This window comes from Diabrotica virgifera, chromosome 9 (genome assembly GCF_917563875.1).
Source record: "Diabrotica virgifera virgifera chromosome 9, PGI_DIABVI_V3a".
NCBI lineage: Eukaryota > Metazoa > Arthropoda > Insecta > Coleoptera > Chrysomelidae > Diabrotica > Diabrotica virgifera.
Window position 1 is genome coordinate 198,246 of NC_065451.1, and position 19,264 is coordinate 217,509.

Here is a 19,264-nt window from a genome sequence, read left to right on the forward strand (position 1 = left end):
ACTGTTATTCGAGACATTTTTTCGAATTGTGCATAGATGGCTAAGAATGGATAGTGGAAGTGGATAGAAAATCGGTAAAACCTATTTATCGTGATACCATAGGTTCTTTCTCTAAAAATGAAAACCATTCTCTGCAACAAAGACCTTAGATTAGAACTGAGATTAAGAACTTTGAGATACTACGTGTTTTCGATACTGCAATATGGACTTGAAAGCTGGACATTGAAGCAAGAACACATAAATCAACTACAGTCATTTGAAATTTGGTGTTACAGGAGGATGCTTAGAATAGCATGGACACGGAAGAAAACTAATACGGAAGTATTGCGAGAAATGGGCAAAGAATACGAAATAATAAGCACAACAAAAATAAGAAAGTTACAATATCTGGGACACGTAATGAGGGGACAGCGATATGAACTGCTAAGACTGATAATACAGGGAAATATAAGAGGAGAAAAAGTATAGGAAGAAGGAGAGTTTCCTGGTTGAAGAATTTAAGGAACTTGTTTAAATGCAGTTCTAGAGATCTCTTCAGAGCAGCGGTAGATAGAGTAAAGATAGTGATGATGATATCCAACCTCCGGTTTGGGAGACTTCACTTAAAGAAGAAGATCTAGGATTAGAGCAGATATCTGCTGCAATTCCTATCTATTATCCACGAATAATTTTTCGTGGTTTTATGATGTTTGTTTTAATTTTTTATGGAGGTTGTGTTCTACTTATATAAATCTTCCACGACGTCACACATTTCGTTTATCCATTTTTCTTTGCTTTTTTCATTTATATTGTATATTTGTTTAAAGTCTTTCTTGATTAAAATAATGAAATTCTTTGTTTTTTTTTAATGGCGTAGACAAAAAAGAACTGGATCTCCGCATTAACTATATATTTTATGTGTTTCCTTTTTCAGTAAGTTTTTATCCAGTCGATTTGTCTCTAGAAGTAGACAATACTCAACCTGTCTGTACCCTTATCGGACGACAGTCCAATCAGATGACAGTCCGAAAAGGAGATACCTAACAAGCAGAACTCCTAGTAAGGAGGATTTATCTCCGAGGTGAGTATTTTTTTTATTTTTATCAAAGGAACTGTTACTTATAACATACTCAAAATAAATAAATACACCATGCTCTCTTCTCTTGATATTAATAAGGTCCCAGGCACTGACGGTATACCTCTTTTGTTCTTAAAAAAATGCAGTTTCAACCTTTCCAGACAATTGCATCACATATTTAATTGCTCCTTTCAAACTGGTGTTTTTCCAGATTTCTGGAAAGAAAGTTTTCTTAAGCCTATATTTACAGATGGGGATAAATCTATTGTTAATAATATTATCGTCCTATTAGCGTCCTTGTGTGATACCCAAAGTGTCTTAGAGTCTGGTTTGTGAGTTTTTAACTCCTTTACTAGAGCCTAAACTTATCAATCAACAATTTAGGTTTAGATCCCATAGATCTATTGAACTGAACCTATTAACTTATGTAGATATTTTGTTTCACTCCCTGGAGAAGGGGTATCAAATTGATACAATTTGCACTGATTGAAGAGGCGTTTGACAGTGTGTCTCATGGACCATAAGCTTAGAATAATGATTTCCTGGTTTAGCAGCTAGTTGTCTAATCGTAGACAGACAGTAAAAATTGTGAATTCTCTTTCCAAACCAATTCTTGTTCCTTCAGGAGTTCCTCAACTATTCTAATTTACATTTTTATAAACCATATTCACGAATGCTTTTCTTCTTCCATTTTTTTGTTGTTTGCTGATGACTTACAAGTTGACCTGTGTGATTAAATCTCCCAATGACTGTGATAAACTTCAATTTGAGCTAATCAACTTGTTGGATTGGTGTACAAGAAATGAGATGACTCTGAATTCATCTAAATGTAAAGCTAATTACATTTTCTCGGTTCAGATCCCCAATCAAATTTGAATACAAGATTGGCCAGAATTGCCTTGATACTGTACCTTTCATCAAGGATGTAAGTGTCATTTTGGATGTAACTCTACAACTTTCCGATCACTTAAATAATGTAGTCAACAAGACATTTCAGATGCTTGGATTTATCAGAAGAAGCACACAGGATTTTACTGGGATTACTGCCTTAAAAACTCTTTATTGGTCTCTTGTCCGTCGCCATCTTGAATATGCGTCCTGTATATGGTCACCTTTTTATGGTGTGCATATTGATACCTTTTGTCATGTTGACAATACATTTCTTAAACAGATTGCTTTGAAATTATACATTGTAGACAACTTCAATGATGCAGATTTACTTGTTATATTAAATATACCTACCCATTTCTATGCGTCATAAGAGAGATTTTATTACTTTTTACAATATTCTGCATGGTAGAGCTGCTGCTTCTTCTTTGCTCTATAAAACTAATATACATGTTCCATCTAGATCTACAGCAAGTCTTCATTACCTTATATATCGCACTAACTATGGATCTAACAACTTCATATCAAGAACTACCAGACTAGCCAATCAATATAATAACATATATATTTCTTCGCAACCTTCGACTCATTCCTGCGTCAGTTTTGTGTACGCTTGGCTTAAATTAGGCTCTTACGGTTGGCTTGAGACTAGCAATTTTTTATTAAGCAATTCAACATCTCAGTGATTTTATAGTCAGATTACCTTTTGTATCGTAAGCATAGATATAGATATTGTTATCAATTTATATTTTAACAAATGTTACGAATTTATATGTTAAATATGAATTTATATTGTAACTGGGCTTGCCGGTTGATAAATGAAATAAAAATAAAAAAAAAATAATTTATAGATTGACCGATGGAGGTCCATTCGGAGGTAGCTGCCAAATACACGGTCCTCTCACTGGTGCTTTACCATTGACGGACGCAGAAGACGAAAGTGGCCTTAAGAGTCCCGTTCTTCACAATCCTGCTTATTCCCATAGTAGGTGTCCCCCAGAAATTCACAAATCTTGTTTCTGCGTGCGGTTCATAGCAGAACATACAAAAATGTTGGAGGATTCGACAAAGGTAAATAATTTATTGAATATTTTGTTTCTTTATTGAAGTTATACTTCTCTAGGCATTGGGAAAATGTTGAAAATGATTTTTTATAAAAGCGACAGTATGAAGTACGCGCATAACGACAGTATGAAATTAGTTGCTAAATCTTTCAAGTTACGTATGTATCAATTCAAATAAAGTGTGAAAAAAATTTATTAGTGTTTTTAGTAAATATATTTATTATAATTTTTGTGTCTTCGGATTTTTTGTCTTCGTTGGGAATAGGATAATTCGTATTAAAATATAGATGAAAAGAAAATTAAAAATTTGTGTAGAAAATCTGACGTTTTTTAGATTATCTATGATTAATCAAGGGAAAAGTAGTTCCGGAGAAGCTACAGTTAATAAAAACTGACGTTTTAACGTTACTTTTAATTTTTGGTATTATTTTAAGTATTAAAATTAGTTTAATATTTAAGTAAAAATACAAGTAAACTGTTTAAAATATATTTTTTCGTTGAAATCATAATAATAGAAGTATAACTTCTTAGGTGCGTACAAAGTACACACATTCTTTTTAATTTTTCGTGATTTCTGGTATACAGCCGATTAAATTGTTTGTTACATTTGTTATTTACTTATAAGCATAAAATCTCAATAACGTTTATTTTGTAGGTAAAAGAAGATTGGAAATACGTAGCGATGGTACTTGACCGTCTTTTTCTCTGGATATTCACATTGGCTGTACTCGTAGGTACGGCTGGTATCATACTGCAAGCTCCAACTCTTTACGACGATAGACAGCCAATTGATAAAAAGTTTTCTGAATTTGCTACGACAACAGTAGTTCGTTGCCCCCCTCCGATATGAACGGGCGGATCCCCGGTTCAGTTCATTGCAAAAGTCTAGTAGAATTGAAATATGATTAATTGTTTGCGAATCAGAAACCATTTTCAAAAGATAAAAGAAGATTCACAATTGGTTTTAGTGTAATTGGGATGACCGGTTTTGAGCTTTACATAATCTTCCCATCATTAGATCTACAATATACATATGTATATCATCTTCTTCTTAAAGTGTCCTCTCCTCAATGGAGGTTGGCTACTACAATTGCAAACTCTTCTCTGTCTTCAGCTGTTCTTATTAACTGTTCACAATTTAGTCCTGTCCATTGTCGGATGTTTCTGAGCCACGATAGTCTTTTTCTTCCTAGTTCACTCTCTCCTTCGATCTTTCCTTTCACTATAAGTTGAGCATATTTGTACTTATTATTTCTCAGTATTTTGCTTAGCTATGATGTTTTTCTAACTTTCACAGTGTAAGAAAAGTTATCTTTCCTTGCCTATTCTATGCAGCACTTCTTCATTTGAAGTATGCGATGTTCATGAAACTTTGAGGATTCGTCGGTAGATCCATATTTCAAAGGCCTCCAATTTATTTACGGTTGATGTTTTAAGGGTCCATGTCTCAACTGCATAGAGAAGAGTCGACCAGACATAGCATTTTGATAAACGTAGTCAAATTTCGAGCTTTATTCGGGAATCACAAAGCATTTTTTCGAAAGATTTTCTGATCTGTTCTATTCTCGATCTTATTTCTAGATCAGTATTTAGGCTGCTATCGATTCAACAGCCCACGTACTTAAATCTATTGACCTCTTCTAAAATGTGCTCATTTATTTTGCAAGTGTGTTGGGATACTCGGCATCTCTTAGTAATCTTCTTATTAAAACAAATCCTTTTAATAATTAAAAATGTCTTTAGCAAAACAAACTACGTTTGTTGATAGTAAATACGATCGACCTACATTAGCACATATCGGTGCAACAGTTTAGGTTTGAAATAACAATAGTATTCATTATTTTTATAACCTAGTCGACTCAGCGCTTTTAACCACAACAATCTTACTTTCATTATATACCAAAACAATAAACAGGAGAAGACTAATTATTATTTTCTAATTCCATTGCGAAGAGTAAGTCATTAATATTTGAGATCCCAAAGGGAAAACATCACAGCTACTGAGAACTAACGTACCACCAGCTCTTTACCGTTAGCACTCTAACTTACAAAACAAATGCATCTACGGTGATACGAGTTATTTCATTAACCCTTATGGCAGGGGGTAACCAACCCTTAATTATCTAAGGTGGCTCAGAAGGTAGGAGCCACCATATGGCGATCCTGCCAGGATTTGATAAAAGGATTTGTTTTAATAAGAAGATTACTAAGAGATGCCGTGTATCCCAACACACAAGGTTGAGGTACGTTTTGGTTTTGTCGGATTGACATCACTTTGATTTCTTTAATGTTTATTTTCATACCAAATCGGAATCCGCAATCAACACCGTATCATCGGCGTATCTGATGCTGTTGATATTTACGTCATTCACCTTGACTCCATCCTTGAAATCCCCCAGTGCTTCATTAAATAGAAACTCGTGAGTAAATATTAAACAGCAGGGGCGACAGAACACATCCTTGTCTGACTCTCCTCCTAATTTCTTCTTCTGCGGATGTGGAACCTTCGATCCTAACACTGGCGTTTTGGTTCCAGTACAAATTTTTTTGTAATTTGATGTCTTTTTCATGTAAACCGACTTCTTGTCGGTTCTAATAGTAGGTCGTGTCTTACTCTATCAAATGCTTTTTCGAAGTCTATAAAGCATAAAAATATATATTTCTGTTGGTCGTAGCATTTTTGGGCGAGAACTAGTAAACTGAAGTAGGGCTCTCGTTTCCATGCCGACTCTGAATCCAAACTGATCGATGTATAACAACTATAACATTCTTTTTCACTTTTTTAGTGCTTAAGTAACTTATTATCGTGTACCTGATGGTGGGCTGAAATTGTAGAGCCCGAAAACAGTCATCTAGATTACAGTAAAACCAATAAGGTACCTTAAAAAATTGTAATATTTTGTAAACTACTGAACGTAAACAAGCATGCCAACACACAAAAAGATAATTCCATGTATAGTACTGTCCATGCATTACGTTGTTATGTCAAATATTACTTTTCAATCAATTTCTAAAACTGAAGTTAAAACGTTAATACAAACAGACAGTGAAGAGCATTAGTTGTTTTGTTTTTATAAAATGTGCATTTACTCGGCCTCAAAATTCTTATAGTTCAGGAATGAAAACATTTTACATTCCTAAAGAAGCAAGCATTTATTAGACATTTCTCAGCGACTTCTTTTTAATAATTATAAATATGTATAGGATTTTAGAAATATCTAAGAAATTCACTTTATTTGTAGTTTTTTAATTGATGTTAAAAAAGACGTAACATTATCTGATGAACATCTAGATATAATATGTCTTTAAGCCAAAATTTTATCAGTCAATTCATTAGAGTTCTTTTAGACAGCGAAAAGAAATGATTTGCCACATTCTTTTTTAAATTCACTATTTTTTGGGGGGAATAAGCTACAATTTTACTTTAAAATTAAGTTTATTTCATGTTTGGTTTTCCACTTCGTAAATCGTTCGCATATTACAAAACAGTAATAAATTAAACAAATTTTGTTTTGTGTTGCAATGCAACATCTAATAGACGGAGAGCTAGAGCCGAAAAATCATCGTCATAAGTAATATTGAGTTTTTCCTGTGAAATGAGTCCATTGTATATTGACAATTATGACCCCTTTCAGGCTGACACCTCAGTGGATACAGGAAGTAGCAATAAGGGATGAAAGGGGAAAGTTAGTGCAGTCATTAAAGGTTTTCACCTCCTATTTTGTTAAACCTCCATCGATTTGCATGAAAATTGGTGACTAGTTAAAGCATACCTCAAGAAACAAAACTGATTTGGTGCCAACTTTCACTTTTACCCTGGTGGTGGATACCACCCCTTCCCGCGGATGAAAACTATTTTATTAAAAATAACCCCACAAATCGATAGAGGGACAAATTTTAAGTAAAATTTGTTATATCATGTTATTAAAAGAAATCAATACTTTTTGAGTTATTAAAGATCAAAGATTCGTCTATTTAAGAGCATATGCGTGAAGTTACGGATGATACAAAGAACATATTAATTAATTGTGTGTTAGTAAAATATTATTTTTATATTATTTCGATATTCAATTGAATTTTTTCTATCAATATAAACTGAATATATCCAGAAACTGGGGGTGTCCAACAATGGGTACATTTGACATATTCGAATACACTTTTGCTAAATTTATAATAATATAAAAATAATATTTTAGTAACATACAATTAATTAATATGTTCTCTTTATCATCCGTAACTTCACGCATGTGCTCTTAAACAGACAAATCTTTGATCTTTAATAATTCAAAAAGTATTGATTTCTTTTAATAACATGATATAACAAATTTTACTTATAAATTGTCCCTCTATCGATTTGTGGGGTTATTTTTAATAAAATAGTTTTCACCCCCGAGAAGGAGTGGTATCCACCCCCAGGGTAAAAGTGCAAGTTGGCACCAAGTCATTTTTATTTCTTGAGGTATGCTCTAACTAGTCACCAATTTTCATGCAAATCGATGGAGGTTTAACAAAATAGGAGGTGAAAACCTTTAAAGACTACACTAACTTTCCCCTTTCATCCCTTATTGCTACTTCCTGTATCCACTGAGGTGTCAGCCTGAAAGGGGCCATAATTATCAATATACAATAGACACATTTGACATGCCAAACTCCATATTACTTATGACGATGATTTTTCGGCTCTAGCTCTTAGACTATAATGAAGTCAAAACTTATCTAACGAGGTGCAAAAATCCAGATATATACGACCAGCAGTCGCGTATGGAACCAAAACATGGACACTAATAAAAAGAGAAGTAAGTAAGAGGTGGGAACGTAAAATCTTTCGAATGATACATACAATCCTTCTAAAAACATACAAAATCTTCAAGAAAAAGAAGTATTCTTTTTTTTTATAAAAGTAATGGATATGGCAGTGTTTGATTCCAACGCCAACATTCCAGTAGTACCTATTTTAAAGCGGATTTAGAAGGTTTTGAGCCGAAACCTTTTGCCTATAGATTAATAAAAATTAATATACTTGAACTTTGAAAATGTGAAAAAAAAGGAAAATGAATAATTTAGGATTTAGCAAGTTTTGAGTCTGATGGGCTCAATTTTACTGTCATCATTGCATGTGGTTGTTTTCTTAAAGACAAATCACATAATAATATTGATCATACAAATCATTCATGATATGACTGACGGATATCTTAAATTAAAGGTGATTTTATCATGACTTTAAAATGTATAATATTTGTTTGTCTGTATTGCCAATATGAATGAGTCAGATAAAATTAAATTATTAGAAGAATTTTTTACCAAGTAACAAAAACAAAATTTATTAGATAATAATAAATACTAGATCCTTTGTAAAAGATATATTTAAATGTCCCTAAATAAGCGGTTACGTCACATCACAGAACGGTTTCGGATTAAAAACTCCATCATCAGTGTTAAAAAAGCCAATAGTGTGCATGCATACCTGTGTGCAAAATTTATTATGTTTCGTATTTTGAGTTGTGGCTTATTCCAAACAAAAATAGTAAATTAGAATTCAAGTGGAGAATCATTTTGGCCAGAAAATATAAACGAGAAATTAATATCATGAACCGATTCTATTAGATTGGAACAATGACTCGGAGGACTGTTTGTAAATAAAACCGTTTATAGATCGTCTAAACGAATTTAGCCTTTTGAGAACTATTTTATAAAATGAAACCATGAGATTTTCTGTTTCAACAAATAGAAGTAAATATTTTGAAACATATAAAGATAAAACTGCGAAGCAACTTGTTGGAACCTACAGTGTTCAATGTTATTAAGAGGTGATTAGGTAGAAAGTTATAAATATATTGTGAGTCTATGGCGACATCACGTTTTGGGTACAATTCAATACAATTCAAATTCAATATGCATCTGCCAGACAAGAGGCAATAAATGCCGTAGGTTACGTACAGCGTCAAGCCCGTAGTTGCATACAGTCTTTGTCAGTCACCGGCAACTTCACGTAGTCAATACAAAACATAGGCCATGGATATAAGTTCGTTATCGTTATCAGTCTAGTGCGATATTTTAACTTGTTGATAAGAAACTCGTCTTGTTCTTCTTTTTGCTTGTTTTACTCATTTCGCTAGATTAAAACCTTTACCATCCGTACGTTGTAATGCTCGAAAATAACTAAAGACGTTGCTTCCAACATTTGAAGAAGCTCATAGTAGATAGATACTACTAGTCCAGGGTAATAAGGATTTTCTCGGGACACTCAAACATCCAGGTAGCTGACTACTTTTTTAGTTATTGTAGACCTATAGGAATAAAAACCTACCTGTTTCCTGCCTAGAATTCGCGTCTGTTTTTTAATTACATATTAACAATTTAGTGCAAAAATCGCGATTTTTTCGATTTTTTGCACTTCATTCAAAAACTAAATAGTTGACATAAAATTACAAAATTCAGTTTTTTAGAACATTGAAAAACCATCAAAATGCCGATTTTTGAAAGTTAAAAAGTTAATTTGTTGCTACACAAACTGCAAATTAAGTGAAAATCGTTATTTGTTAATAACTTTTACTAAAACTACCTTGAACTTTATTGTTTCACCCAAAGTTGGATATTGGGGTACTTAACAAACCCTCAAAATTTGAGACTGATCCATTAATTAGTTTAAGAGTTATTCTATTTGTTTATCCCAGAGACCTTTATTTTGCAATAAGATAAGACATAAAATAATGAAGATAGAGCAATTCTGAGCATGCTTAATGAAAGTAGAAGAGTGATAGTATCAAAATGTATTAAAAAAAGGTAAAAAAATTATTAACATAGTCAAAAATCCGAATGCTAAATTTTTAAAATTTTGTAGTTTATAAACATTTAGAATAACTTTAAAAATGTTGTCCGTAGAAACAATCTTTTTATATATTCGAAAGTTGTATTTTAACACGAATTTTCAAATAAAAAAATTTAGCCTGGGCTCATTTGGGACAAAGTTAGCCATATGTTTTTTTTTAATTCACAGCTAATTTGTTTATAATAATTAAGGAATCTCATTAATGCCATTTTAAAGAAAGGATTTGTATTTTTTCTTCAAAAATTTTCACAAACATTATACCTTCACAGCACCCTCTATGATTTTTCAAAAATGTAGTGAAAACCATTTCTAGACAAATCCATTGGGTTAAAATTTCAAAAAAAGCAATTTCAAACGAATATAATTTGCTGTATCTCCGGATCAACTCAATGGATTTTGATCTTTATTTTTTAATTGGTATATAATTTTTACATACATTACAAATATGTAATTTGTTTATAAATTTATTAATTAATAAACAGTCTAATTTGTTTAAACAATTGTTGAAAAAATATTTTTTTTACAAAAATCTATTTTTTTAATCATAGTATCATTAATGATCACAGAAAAAGTTAAAGTACACTTTAATAAATAAATGATTTTTATTAGATAATTATTTATTGAAGATAATTTATTTATTAAAGTATATCTTAACTTTTTCTATGATTAATAGGGATAGTACGAGTATGATTAAAATCATGGATTTTTGGAAAAAAATTATTTTTTCAAAAATTGTTTAAACAAATTAGACTGCTTATTAATTAATAAATGTCTAGACAAATTACATAGTTATGTTCAGAAAAATTACATACAAATTAAAAAAAGAACGATCAAAATATATTTAGTAGATCCCGAGATATAGAAAATGATAGTAGTTTTAAGTTGCCTTTTTTAGTTTTTGAACTCGTGCATTTGTCGGCTCCCAGCTCCCCCTTCACTTACCACGACTAGTCACCAATTGAACTACATTTTTAAAAATTCTTGTAAAATACCAGCTTTTGTAATATGTAAAATGACTTTTTCTACACACAATATTTTTAAAGTTATTCTAAATATTTTCAAAACTACAAAATTTCACAAATTTGGCATTAGGATTTTTGAATATATTAGATAATCTTTTTATCATTTTTTTAGTACATTTTGATAGTATTAGTTTTCTACTTTCATTAAGCATGCTCAGAATTGCTCTATCTTCATTATTTTATGTCTTATCTTATTGCAAAATAAAGGTCTCTGGGATAAACAAATAGAATAACTCTTAAACTAATTAATGGATCAGTCTCAAATTTTGAGGGTTTGTTAAGTACCCCAATATCCAACTTTGGGTGAAACAATAAAGTTCAAGGTAGTTTTAGTAAAAGTTATTAACAAATAACGATTTTCACTTAATTTGCAGTTTGTGTAGCAACAAATTAACTTTTTAACTTTTAAAAATCGGCATTTTGAAGGTTTTTTAATATTCTAAAAAATTAAATTTTGTAATTTTATGTCAACTATTTAACTTTTGAAAGGGGTGCAAAAAATCGAAAAAAATCGCAATTTTTGCACTAAATTGTTAATAATTAAAAAACGGACGCGAACTCTAGGTAGGAAACAGGTAGGTTTTCATCCTATAGGTATACAATAACTAAAGAAGTACCTAGTCAGCTACCTGGATCTTTGAGTGTCCCGAACATGGTCTATTTCTAGCTTATTATCCTGGTCTATACGTTCTACATCCAATAGAGACCGTATCCATTATTTATTGTATAAAGCATACATACGCAACCTACTGCGTGACGGTGTAGGCAGCGTATGGCGTTTATTGGTGACCACCGCCTGTGAAGCCGTGTACAGCATTTTGATGCTACGTTCGGATTACGATAACAGACCGCAACTACTATTATTTATTTGAATTATTGAACTACAGCGGAAGATAATTACATAAAGAAAAAAACCAGCTAATACAACAAATATGGAGACAAAACAGAATACCCGACGATTGGACCAGAGATATTAGTACCTATATAAAAAAGGAGATCGGGAGGAGTGCGAGAATTACAGAGCATTACCTTTATTGAACACCGCATATAAAATTCTAGCAAACATAATAAACATGAGACTTAAATTATGCGCTGAAGCTGCTGAACAAATATTAGGATAATACAAAATGGGCTCAGACCGAGAAGATCGAGAGAATACAACAGATAAATACATCTTATATTCATAGATTTCAAAAGCGCTTTTGACAGAGCATTGGAGACCACAGCCTTAGGTGTGGTCTCCAAAAAATGCCGTAGATTATGTACAGAGTCAAGCCAGAAGTTGCATACAGCCTTTGTCAGTCACCGGCAACTTTACGTAGTTAATCCAAAACATCGGCCATGATTATCAATAAATATCGTAGGTCGCATCCAGAATCAGCTGTGGTCATCAATAAATCCCGTAGGTTGGACACAGCGTTCGTCGATCGCCGGCAACAACATTCTGATCGTTTTCATTATCAGTCAAGTGCGATATTTCAACTTGTTGATAAGCAACTCGTCTTCTTCTTCTTTACTACTTGTTTTACTCATTTCGCTAGGTTAAAACATGTACCATCCATACGTTGCAATGCTCGAAAATAACTAAAGACGCTGCTTCCAACATTTGAAGTCACTCATAGTAGATAGACACTGCGTTCTACATCCAATAGAATCTACAGTAAACTCTCTCTTAACGGACACCTCTCTTCGCCGGACACCTCTTCTATACGGACGATTTTTAAAATAAAAATCATTCGGTGATATATAAACCTATAACCTTTAACTCCCTTAGACGGACACTCTCAACAACGGACGCGGACAGTAAATGAGGTGTACATGCGGACACTAAATGAAAAAAATTTACATTGTTTTCAAATATTTTACAATATAATGTGTATAATACATTTATTATTTCATATCATTACAGATGTCCACGACGAAATATTTGATATTTTTCACGTTATCAACACTAAGTAATAAAAATTTAATGTGTGTGTCCGTCGATGAAAGAAATGCGACATCAGGAACTTTTTAAATTATTGCTTTGACTGGAAAAAGGATTTAAGAATTTTAACCAAAATGTATGATTAAGCCTATTCAATAGACGTAGTTCTATTATGAGTGTTTTTGCAACGTAATTAATATGGGGTCCGATAAAAGAAAGTTTTAAGTTTGAAAGAAAAAGTCGATATGGTTCATTATGGGGAAACGCATAAGTTAAGTGTTAGACAGTTAACAGAAAAATTTGGAATTGGAAAACCTCAAGACAGTGAAATTGTAAAACATAAAATTGATTTATTTAATCAGTTTTCTGAGAGCAAAAAACCGAAAGCGAAAAAGAAAATTGTTGAAAACCGAGGGTGCTGGATTATACCTAGAAATACCTAATTGTTTTCGTTGATTTTGTAAAGTGCGGTCTAAAAATATTCCTGTTTCTGGTAAAATTATTCAAGAAAATGCATTAGGAGTTGCAAGGGAACTAAGCGTTGATAATATGAAAGCTTCTGGTGAATGGCTCGAGAAATTCTGTAAGCGACACAATATTTCCTTAAAATCTGTATGCAGCTGCTGTAGTTTTATTAGTGGTTTCTATCTGGAAGGAAAAACTGCCCACTTTAATGAAAGTATACCCTCTGCGAGTCATTTTTAACGCAGATGAGACGGGATTATTTTTTTTAGAGTTTAAAGCATTACCCAAGAAAACTTAAACACTGAAAGGAGAAAGATGTACTGGAGGTAAGGTTTCTACAGATAGGATCACACAATTCTACTTTGCACCAATATGTTGGGGGACAAAGAAAGGCCACTGGTAACCGGAAAAAGTAAAAGTCCTCGTTGGTTTAAGGGTTCTCACGCAGAACAATTACCTATCGAACGGTACAGCACTAAGAAGTCGTGACTGACAAATAAAAGAAATCATGACAGACTGTCTAAATAAATTTAATAGAAAAATGCAGAGAGAAAATCAAAGTTCTTTTGTTCCTAGACAATGCTGCATCTCATCCACAACTTGTGTTATGTAATGTTAAACTAATGTTTTTATTTATATGTATATACAACATACATGCATGCACTTGTATTTAAAAAATTTAAGTTAACATATTTTTTTTTTCTCTTCAACGGACACCTCCTTTGAACGGACACTTTTTGCTGAACAACTACTGTCCGTTCAAGGGAGAGTTCACTGTATTATTTATTGTAGAAAGCATACATACGCAACCTACTGCGTGACGGTGTAGGCAGCGTATGGCGTTTATTGGTGACCACCGCCTGTGAAGCTGTGTACAGCAGTTTGATCGTTTGATGCTACGTTCGGAGTACGATAAAAGACCGCAACTGTTATCTATTGATTGTATTAAGCATACAGACGCGATCTACGGCGTGATTCTGTTCACAACCTACGGCATTTATTGGAGACCACAGGCTTAGGCAATCCAAATTCTTTATGTGCATAAGAACCATTTCGAAATGTGCCTAAGACTAGCAATAATTAATGATGTCGCCATTGTAAGTAGATAATTTTTAGAGAATTTATTTTGTTTAATTTTTATATATTTAAATATATTGTAAAACGAGACTATAAAATTGGCCTGTAAAATGTTACGGCAAACAAGAATTTATGTATGACGATATAACTTTGGAGTGGTAGTTTCTTTCTGACTTTTAAATACTTGTAAAGAAGGATTTTTAGACAAATACCTCAGTCAATTATGTTCTCACAAATATTTTTTAATCTGCATAACGAGATAGGCCTGGATCCAGCGTACCAAAAAAAGTTTATTAATAGCAAGCTGAAAATTTGTTAATCGTTGAACGGTGTCTAGTCGGACAAACTTTGATGTACGGGAACACTGGAACAGGGGAAGTTTTAATTGTGGAACAGACTACAGGTTTCGAACTCCAGCCTACGAAAATGTCCCATGTATTTTTTCGGACCAAACTTCCAATTGATTTGTTAACCTTTCATGAAACTCTCATGTAAAAATCAGACTACTATTTACCACCAACATAATTTCTGTCATTTGACATGTTCTACGTGTCGGACTTATTAAAATGACCAATATATTTGTCGGCCAAACATTTTTTCATATATTATATAAAGTTTGCTTGTAATGATAGGCTGACGCTCCGTCCAAACATCGACACTCGGAACCGTGCGATTCTCTCAAATCGCGCAGGTGCCCCCACTAAGTTCCACCTCTCCGAACCAACGCCGCCAGAGGGATATTTAAGAGCATCGTAAGCGACGATCCGGCAGTCCTGAACGACCGTTCTGGGCTCCATAACCAGCCAAGCGAAGTGAGCGAGGCCGGCCAACCTGAATCGCGACGTGCACCGTTCGTGAGGTGATTCGTAAACTCAGGCAGGCCAACTCGAGACGAGACGCACGGTGTACCGAAGTGAGGTAATGTGCGACTCGTAATTCAACGGAGGCAAGCGTATTGAGCGAGCCCCGATAGATATAATATATTTGAATACCTCTGTTAATTTTGGTTCTTCTGTTACAGACGCCCATCCGGAGGAAGACTTCGCTGGAACGGGATAAAATATCAAATTATTATTTTGCGTTATATTGTTATAATTTAGAGTTAATAAATTTGCTTTGTTTTCAACCTGTGTTTTACTGAGTCTGTCGTCCTGAAAGAACTACCCGTTACAAATTTGGCGCCCGAGCAAAAGTCGAAATATACGCAAGTAAACGTCGTTATTCGACGCCCAGATAATAACAAAAATGCCGACAGATAAAGACACAGACTCAGTATCAGGTGCCACGACGGGTACGTCATGGATAAATCGTCTTTCCAAAGAGGAATTACAGCGCGACGCCGAAAGATGCGGGTTGGATTCCAAAGGAACCGTCGACGAGTTAAGATTAAGACTCAGAACCTTTTATAAGGATCGCGGGGAAGCGACAGGAACAATCCCAAAAAGCAATACTTCCAAGGAAGCCGAACCAGAAACACTGACCCAAGAAATTTCATTAATCAGAAACCAATTACAAGACTTAACAATGACAAAACAAATGAGGCAATCAGATTTGCTAAATCAAGTGCGGAGGTGGAACACACACTTCGACAAGAAACATTCGGATGCAGTAGACTTCATAGAAAGGATAGATGAATTAAGCCTAGCCTACGAGATCGATAAGCAAGATCTGCTAAAAGCATTACCAGAATTGTTAGGAGACCACGCATTGTCATGGTACCGAAACAACAACAGAAATTGGGATTCATGGACGGACTTCATCAAAGATTTTAAGAAAGCTTTTTATCCCAGAGAATATTTGCTACAGCTAGAGGAGCAAATCAGAAACAGGAAGCAAAGGAAAAACGAACCAGTGGATAGATACATCACGGATATTCAAACATTGATCAGACGAGAGGGATCTTTGTCAAGAAACCAAGAACTCGACAGGATATATAAAAATATGCTGCCAGAATATAAGCTCTACGCTCGCCGCCGGGATTTCGAAGACTTATCGGGATTGCAAGAATTGGCCCAAGAGTACGAAACTTTGGAAGACGAAAGGACCCGAGAAAATAAAAATTTTCACGGAAATTGGAGACGTACAGACCCTACAGAATACGATGCCAAAAGGACATGCTTCCGGTGCAAGATGACAGGTCACTTCCGTAGGAATTGTAAAAACCCATGGAAAAAGTTTTGTTCGCGATGCGGCAAAGAAGGGGTCTACAGCAGTGACTGCTGTTCCAGACGTCAGGGAAACGAATAACAGACTGGAGAAACAAGGAGTCGTCCCAGTCTGAGGAGCAAGATTCGACTCCGCTCGTTCTAGCCGTTACACAACAAGCAGGAAACGACATGCGACTATTCGCATCACTGAAAATCGGACAAAGTTCCTACAAAGCATTAATTGACACAGGGACCACCCAAAATTACGCCGGAGATAGAATAGCGCAGATATTCAAACACTCCCTACATAGCTATAACGGAAGAACTAGACTAGCAAACGGATCTTCAATGGAGCTCAACCAGAAATTAACAATTGACTGCGAGATCGATAATTTACAAACAAGACAAACATTTATAATAATGCCAGGGTTAACGGAAGATGCAATACTAGGAGTGGAATTCCTCAGGGAACATTCGATCGAACTTAAGTTCGATAGGGATACATCCAAACAGTACGAACAACATCAAGAGGAAACATGTAACATTTTAAAAGACTCCACCCAAAATACAGAGATAGAAAGGTTCCTAAGAAGAGAGCTTAGGGAATTCGAGAAGTTAACAGGTCCCACCAACTTAATAAAGCACGAAATAAAATTGAAGAAAAGGTGCGATCCCGTCAAACAGCCGTATAGGCGGCAAAATCCCGCAATGTTGCAGATCATCAACCAAGAGGTGGATAAAATGTTGAAAGAAGGAACTATCGAACCCTCTGCAAGTGGTTGGAGTTCACCGATTGTACTAGTTAAAAAAAAAGATAACTCGTACAGATTTTGCATTGACTTTAGAAAAGTCAACGAACTATCAGAAAAGGACGCGTATCCGTTACCGCGGATATCAGAAATTTTGGATAGACTTAAGGAAGCAAATTTCATCTCAACTCTCGATTTGAAGCAGGGATATTTTCAAATACCCCTGGAAGGAACAAGCCGCCCAGTGACAGCATTTAGCGTACCCGGAAAAGGTCATTTCCAATTCAGAACTACCCCGTTCGGACTGCACTCCGCCGGAGCAACTTTCCAACGACTGCTAGACAAAGTAATACCGCCCGATGTAGAATTCGCGTTCGCATACTTGGATGATATCGTGGTAATATCGAAGACATTCCAAGAGCATTTATATCACCTACAAGAGGTCTTCCGAAGACTAAAAGAAGCCAGATTACAACTTAACTTCGAAAAATGTACATTCTGCCAGCCAGAACTCAGATATTTAGGACACGTTGTGGGAGCAGAAGGAATAAAAACTGACCCGGAGAAGACCAGCGCTATAACCGAACTTGCACCACCGAGAAATGCACGTCAGCTCCGTCGTTTTTTAGGAATAACCTCATGGTATCGGCGATTCATAGAGAATTATTCGACAATAGCAGGACCACTAAACATGCTTCTAAAGAAGAAGATAAGATGGAAATGGACGGATAAGCAGGAAAACGCGTTTAAGGAACTCAAAGCGAAACTTACGACGGCTCCAGTATTAGCGTGTCCCGATTTCTCAAAAACATTCTACCTACAAACAGATGCATCAAACTGCGGACTTGGAGTTGCGCTAACACAAAAATACGACGGCCAAGATAAGGTAATCGCATACGCTAGTCGAACCCTCACACCAGCCGAGACAAAATATTCCACAACGGAAAAAGAATGTCTATCCATAGTGTACGGGATAAAGCAAATGAAGCCATACATAGAAGGGTACAACTTCAAGGTTATATCGGATCACCAATCTCTCAAATGGCTGAAGAATCTCAAAAACCCGTCAGGTCGATTAGCCAGATGGAGTTTAGAACTGCAGCAGTACGATTTCGAAGTCATATATAGAAAGGGAGTTCTGAACAAGGTAGCAGATGCTTTATCACGGCAACCACAAGAAACCCTTAATGAGGAACCAGAGCTGGAGTTGTTAGCATCGGAACTAGAATCATGCGATTGGTACGATAATTTATATAGGAATGTGCTCCAAAACCCAGGTAATTTCCCGGATTTACAGATATCAAACGAGAAACTATATAAACACATTTGGAGCAGCCGCAATTTAGCCGACCCAGAATTTAACATCCCATGGAAATTATGCGTACCAAGTTATAAAAGGAAAGAGATTTTGAAAGAAAATCACGACTCAACCACAGCAGGCCATTTAGGAATTGCAAAAACAATTTGCCGGATAGCGCAGAAGTACTACTGGCCTAAGATGTTCAAACAAATTGCAGACTACGTTAGAACCTGTACGAAGTGCCTTCAATATAAACCGTCTCAAATGCAACCAGCCGGGAAAATGCAACCGTCAGCTGTAGAAAAGCCTTGGCATACTGTCTCAATCGATTTAGTGGGACCATTCCCAAGATCTACAAAGGGAAACGCTTTCCTGATAGTCGTGCAAGACCGGTTCACTAAATGGGTCGTCGCCCAACCAATAAAAGCAGCTTCTACGAACTCCCTCATCGACTTTCTACGATCAAAAGTAATTATGCAATTCGGAATCCCAAAGAAAATCATCTCGGACAACGGCGCGCAGTTCACAAGTAGCAGCTTTAGGGCATTCATGAAGTCATACAATATAGATCACATTCTGACACCACCATACTCGCCTCAATGCAATCCAGTAGAACGAACAAACAAGGTACTGAAAACAATGATAGCTACTTACGTGGAGGATAACCATAAAGACTGGGACAAATTCATACCAGAATTCTGCTATGCCATAAATTCGTCAAAACATGATTCGACAGGAT

At 34.9% G+C, this 19,264-nt stretch overlaps 1 protein-coding gene across 7 annotated transcripts in view; it reads left to right on the plus strand.

Annotated features, from left to right (window-relative positions):
- The window catches only part of LOC114324883 (acetylcholine receptor subunit alpha-like), a 195,524-nt gene extending 188,812 nt beyond the window's left edge, over nucleotides 1–6,712 (plus strand). For 2 of the 7 annotated variants that reach the window (XM_050662853.1, XM_050662850.1), the window contains 3 exons: nucleotides 950–1,060; nucleotides 2,797–3,016; nucleotides 3,665–6,712. In XM_050662853.1, coding sequence (XP_050518810.1) covers nucleotides 950–1,060; nucleotides 2,797–3,016; nucleotides 3,665–3,859 — 526 coding nt within the window. In that variant the 3' untranslated portion in view covers nucleotides 3,860–6,712. Of the gene's footprint in view, nucleotides 1–540; nucleotides 546–913; nucleotides 1,061–2,796; nucleotides 3,017–3,664 lie in introns of all 7 variants that reach the window. The other 5 variants (XM_050662851.1, XM_050662852.1, XM_050662854.1 and 2 more) reach the window with 4 other exon arrangements.
- The last annotated feature ends 12,552 nt before the right edge of the window (nucleotides 6,713–19,264 follow it).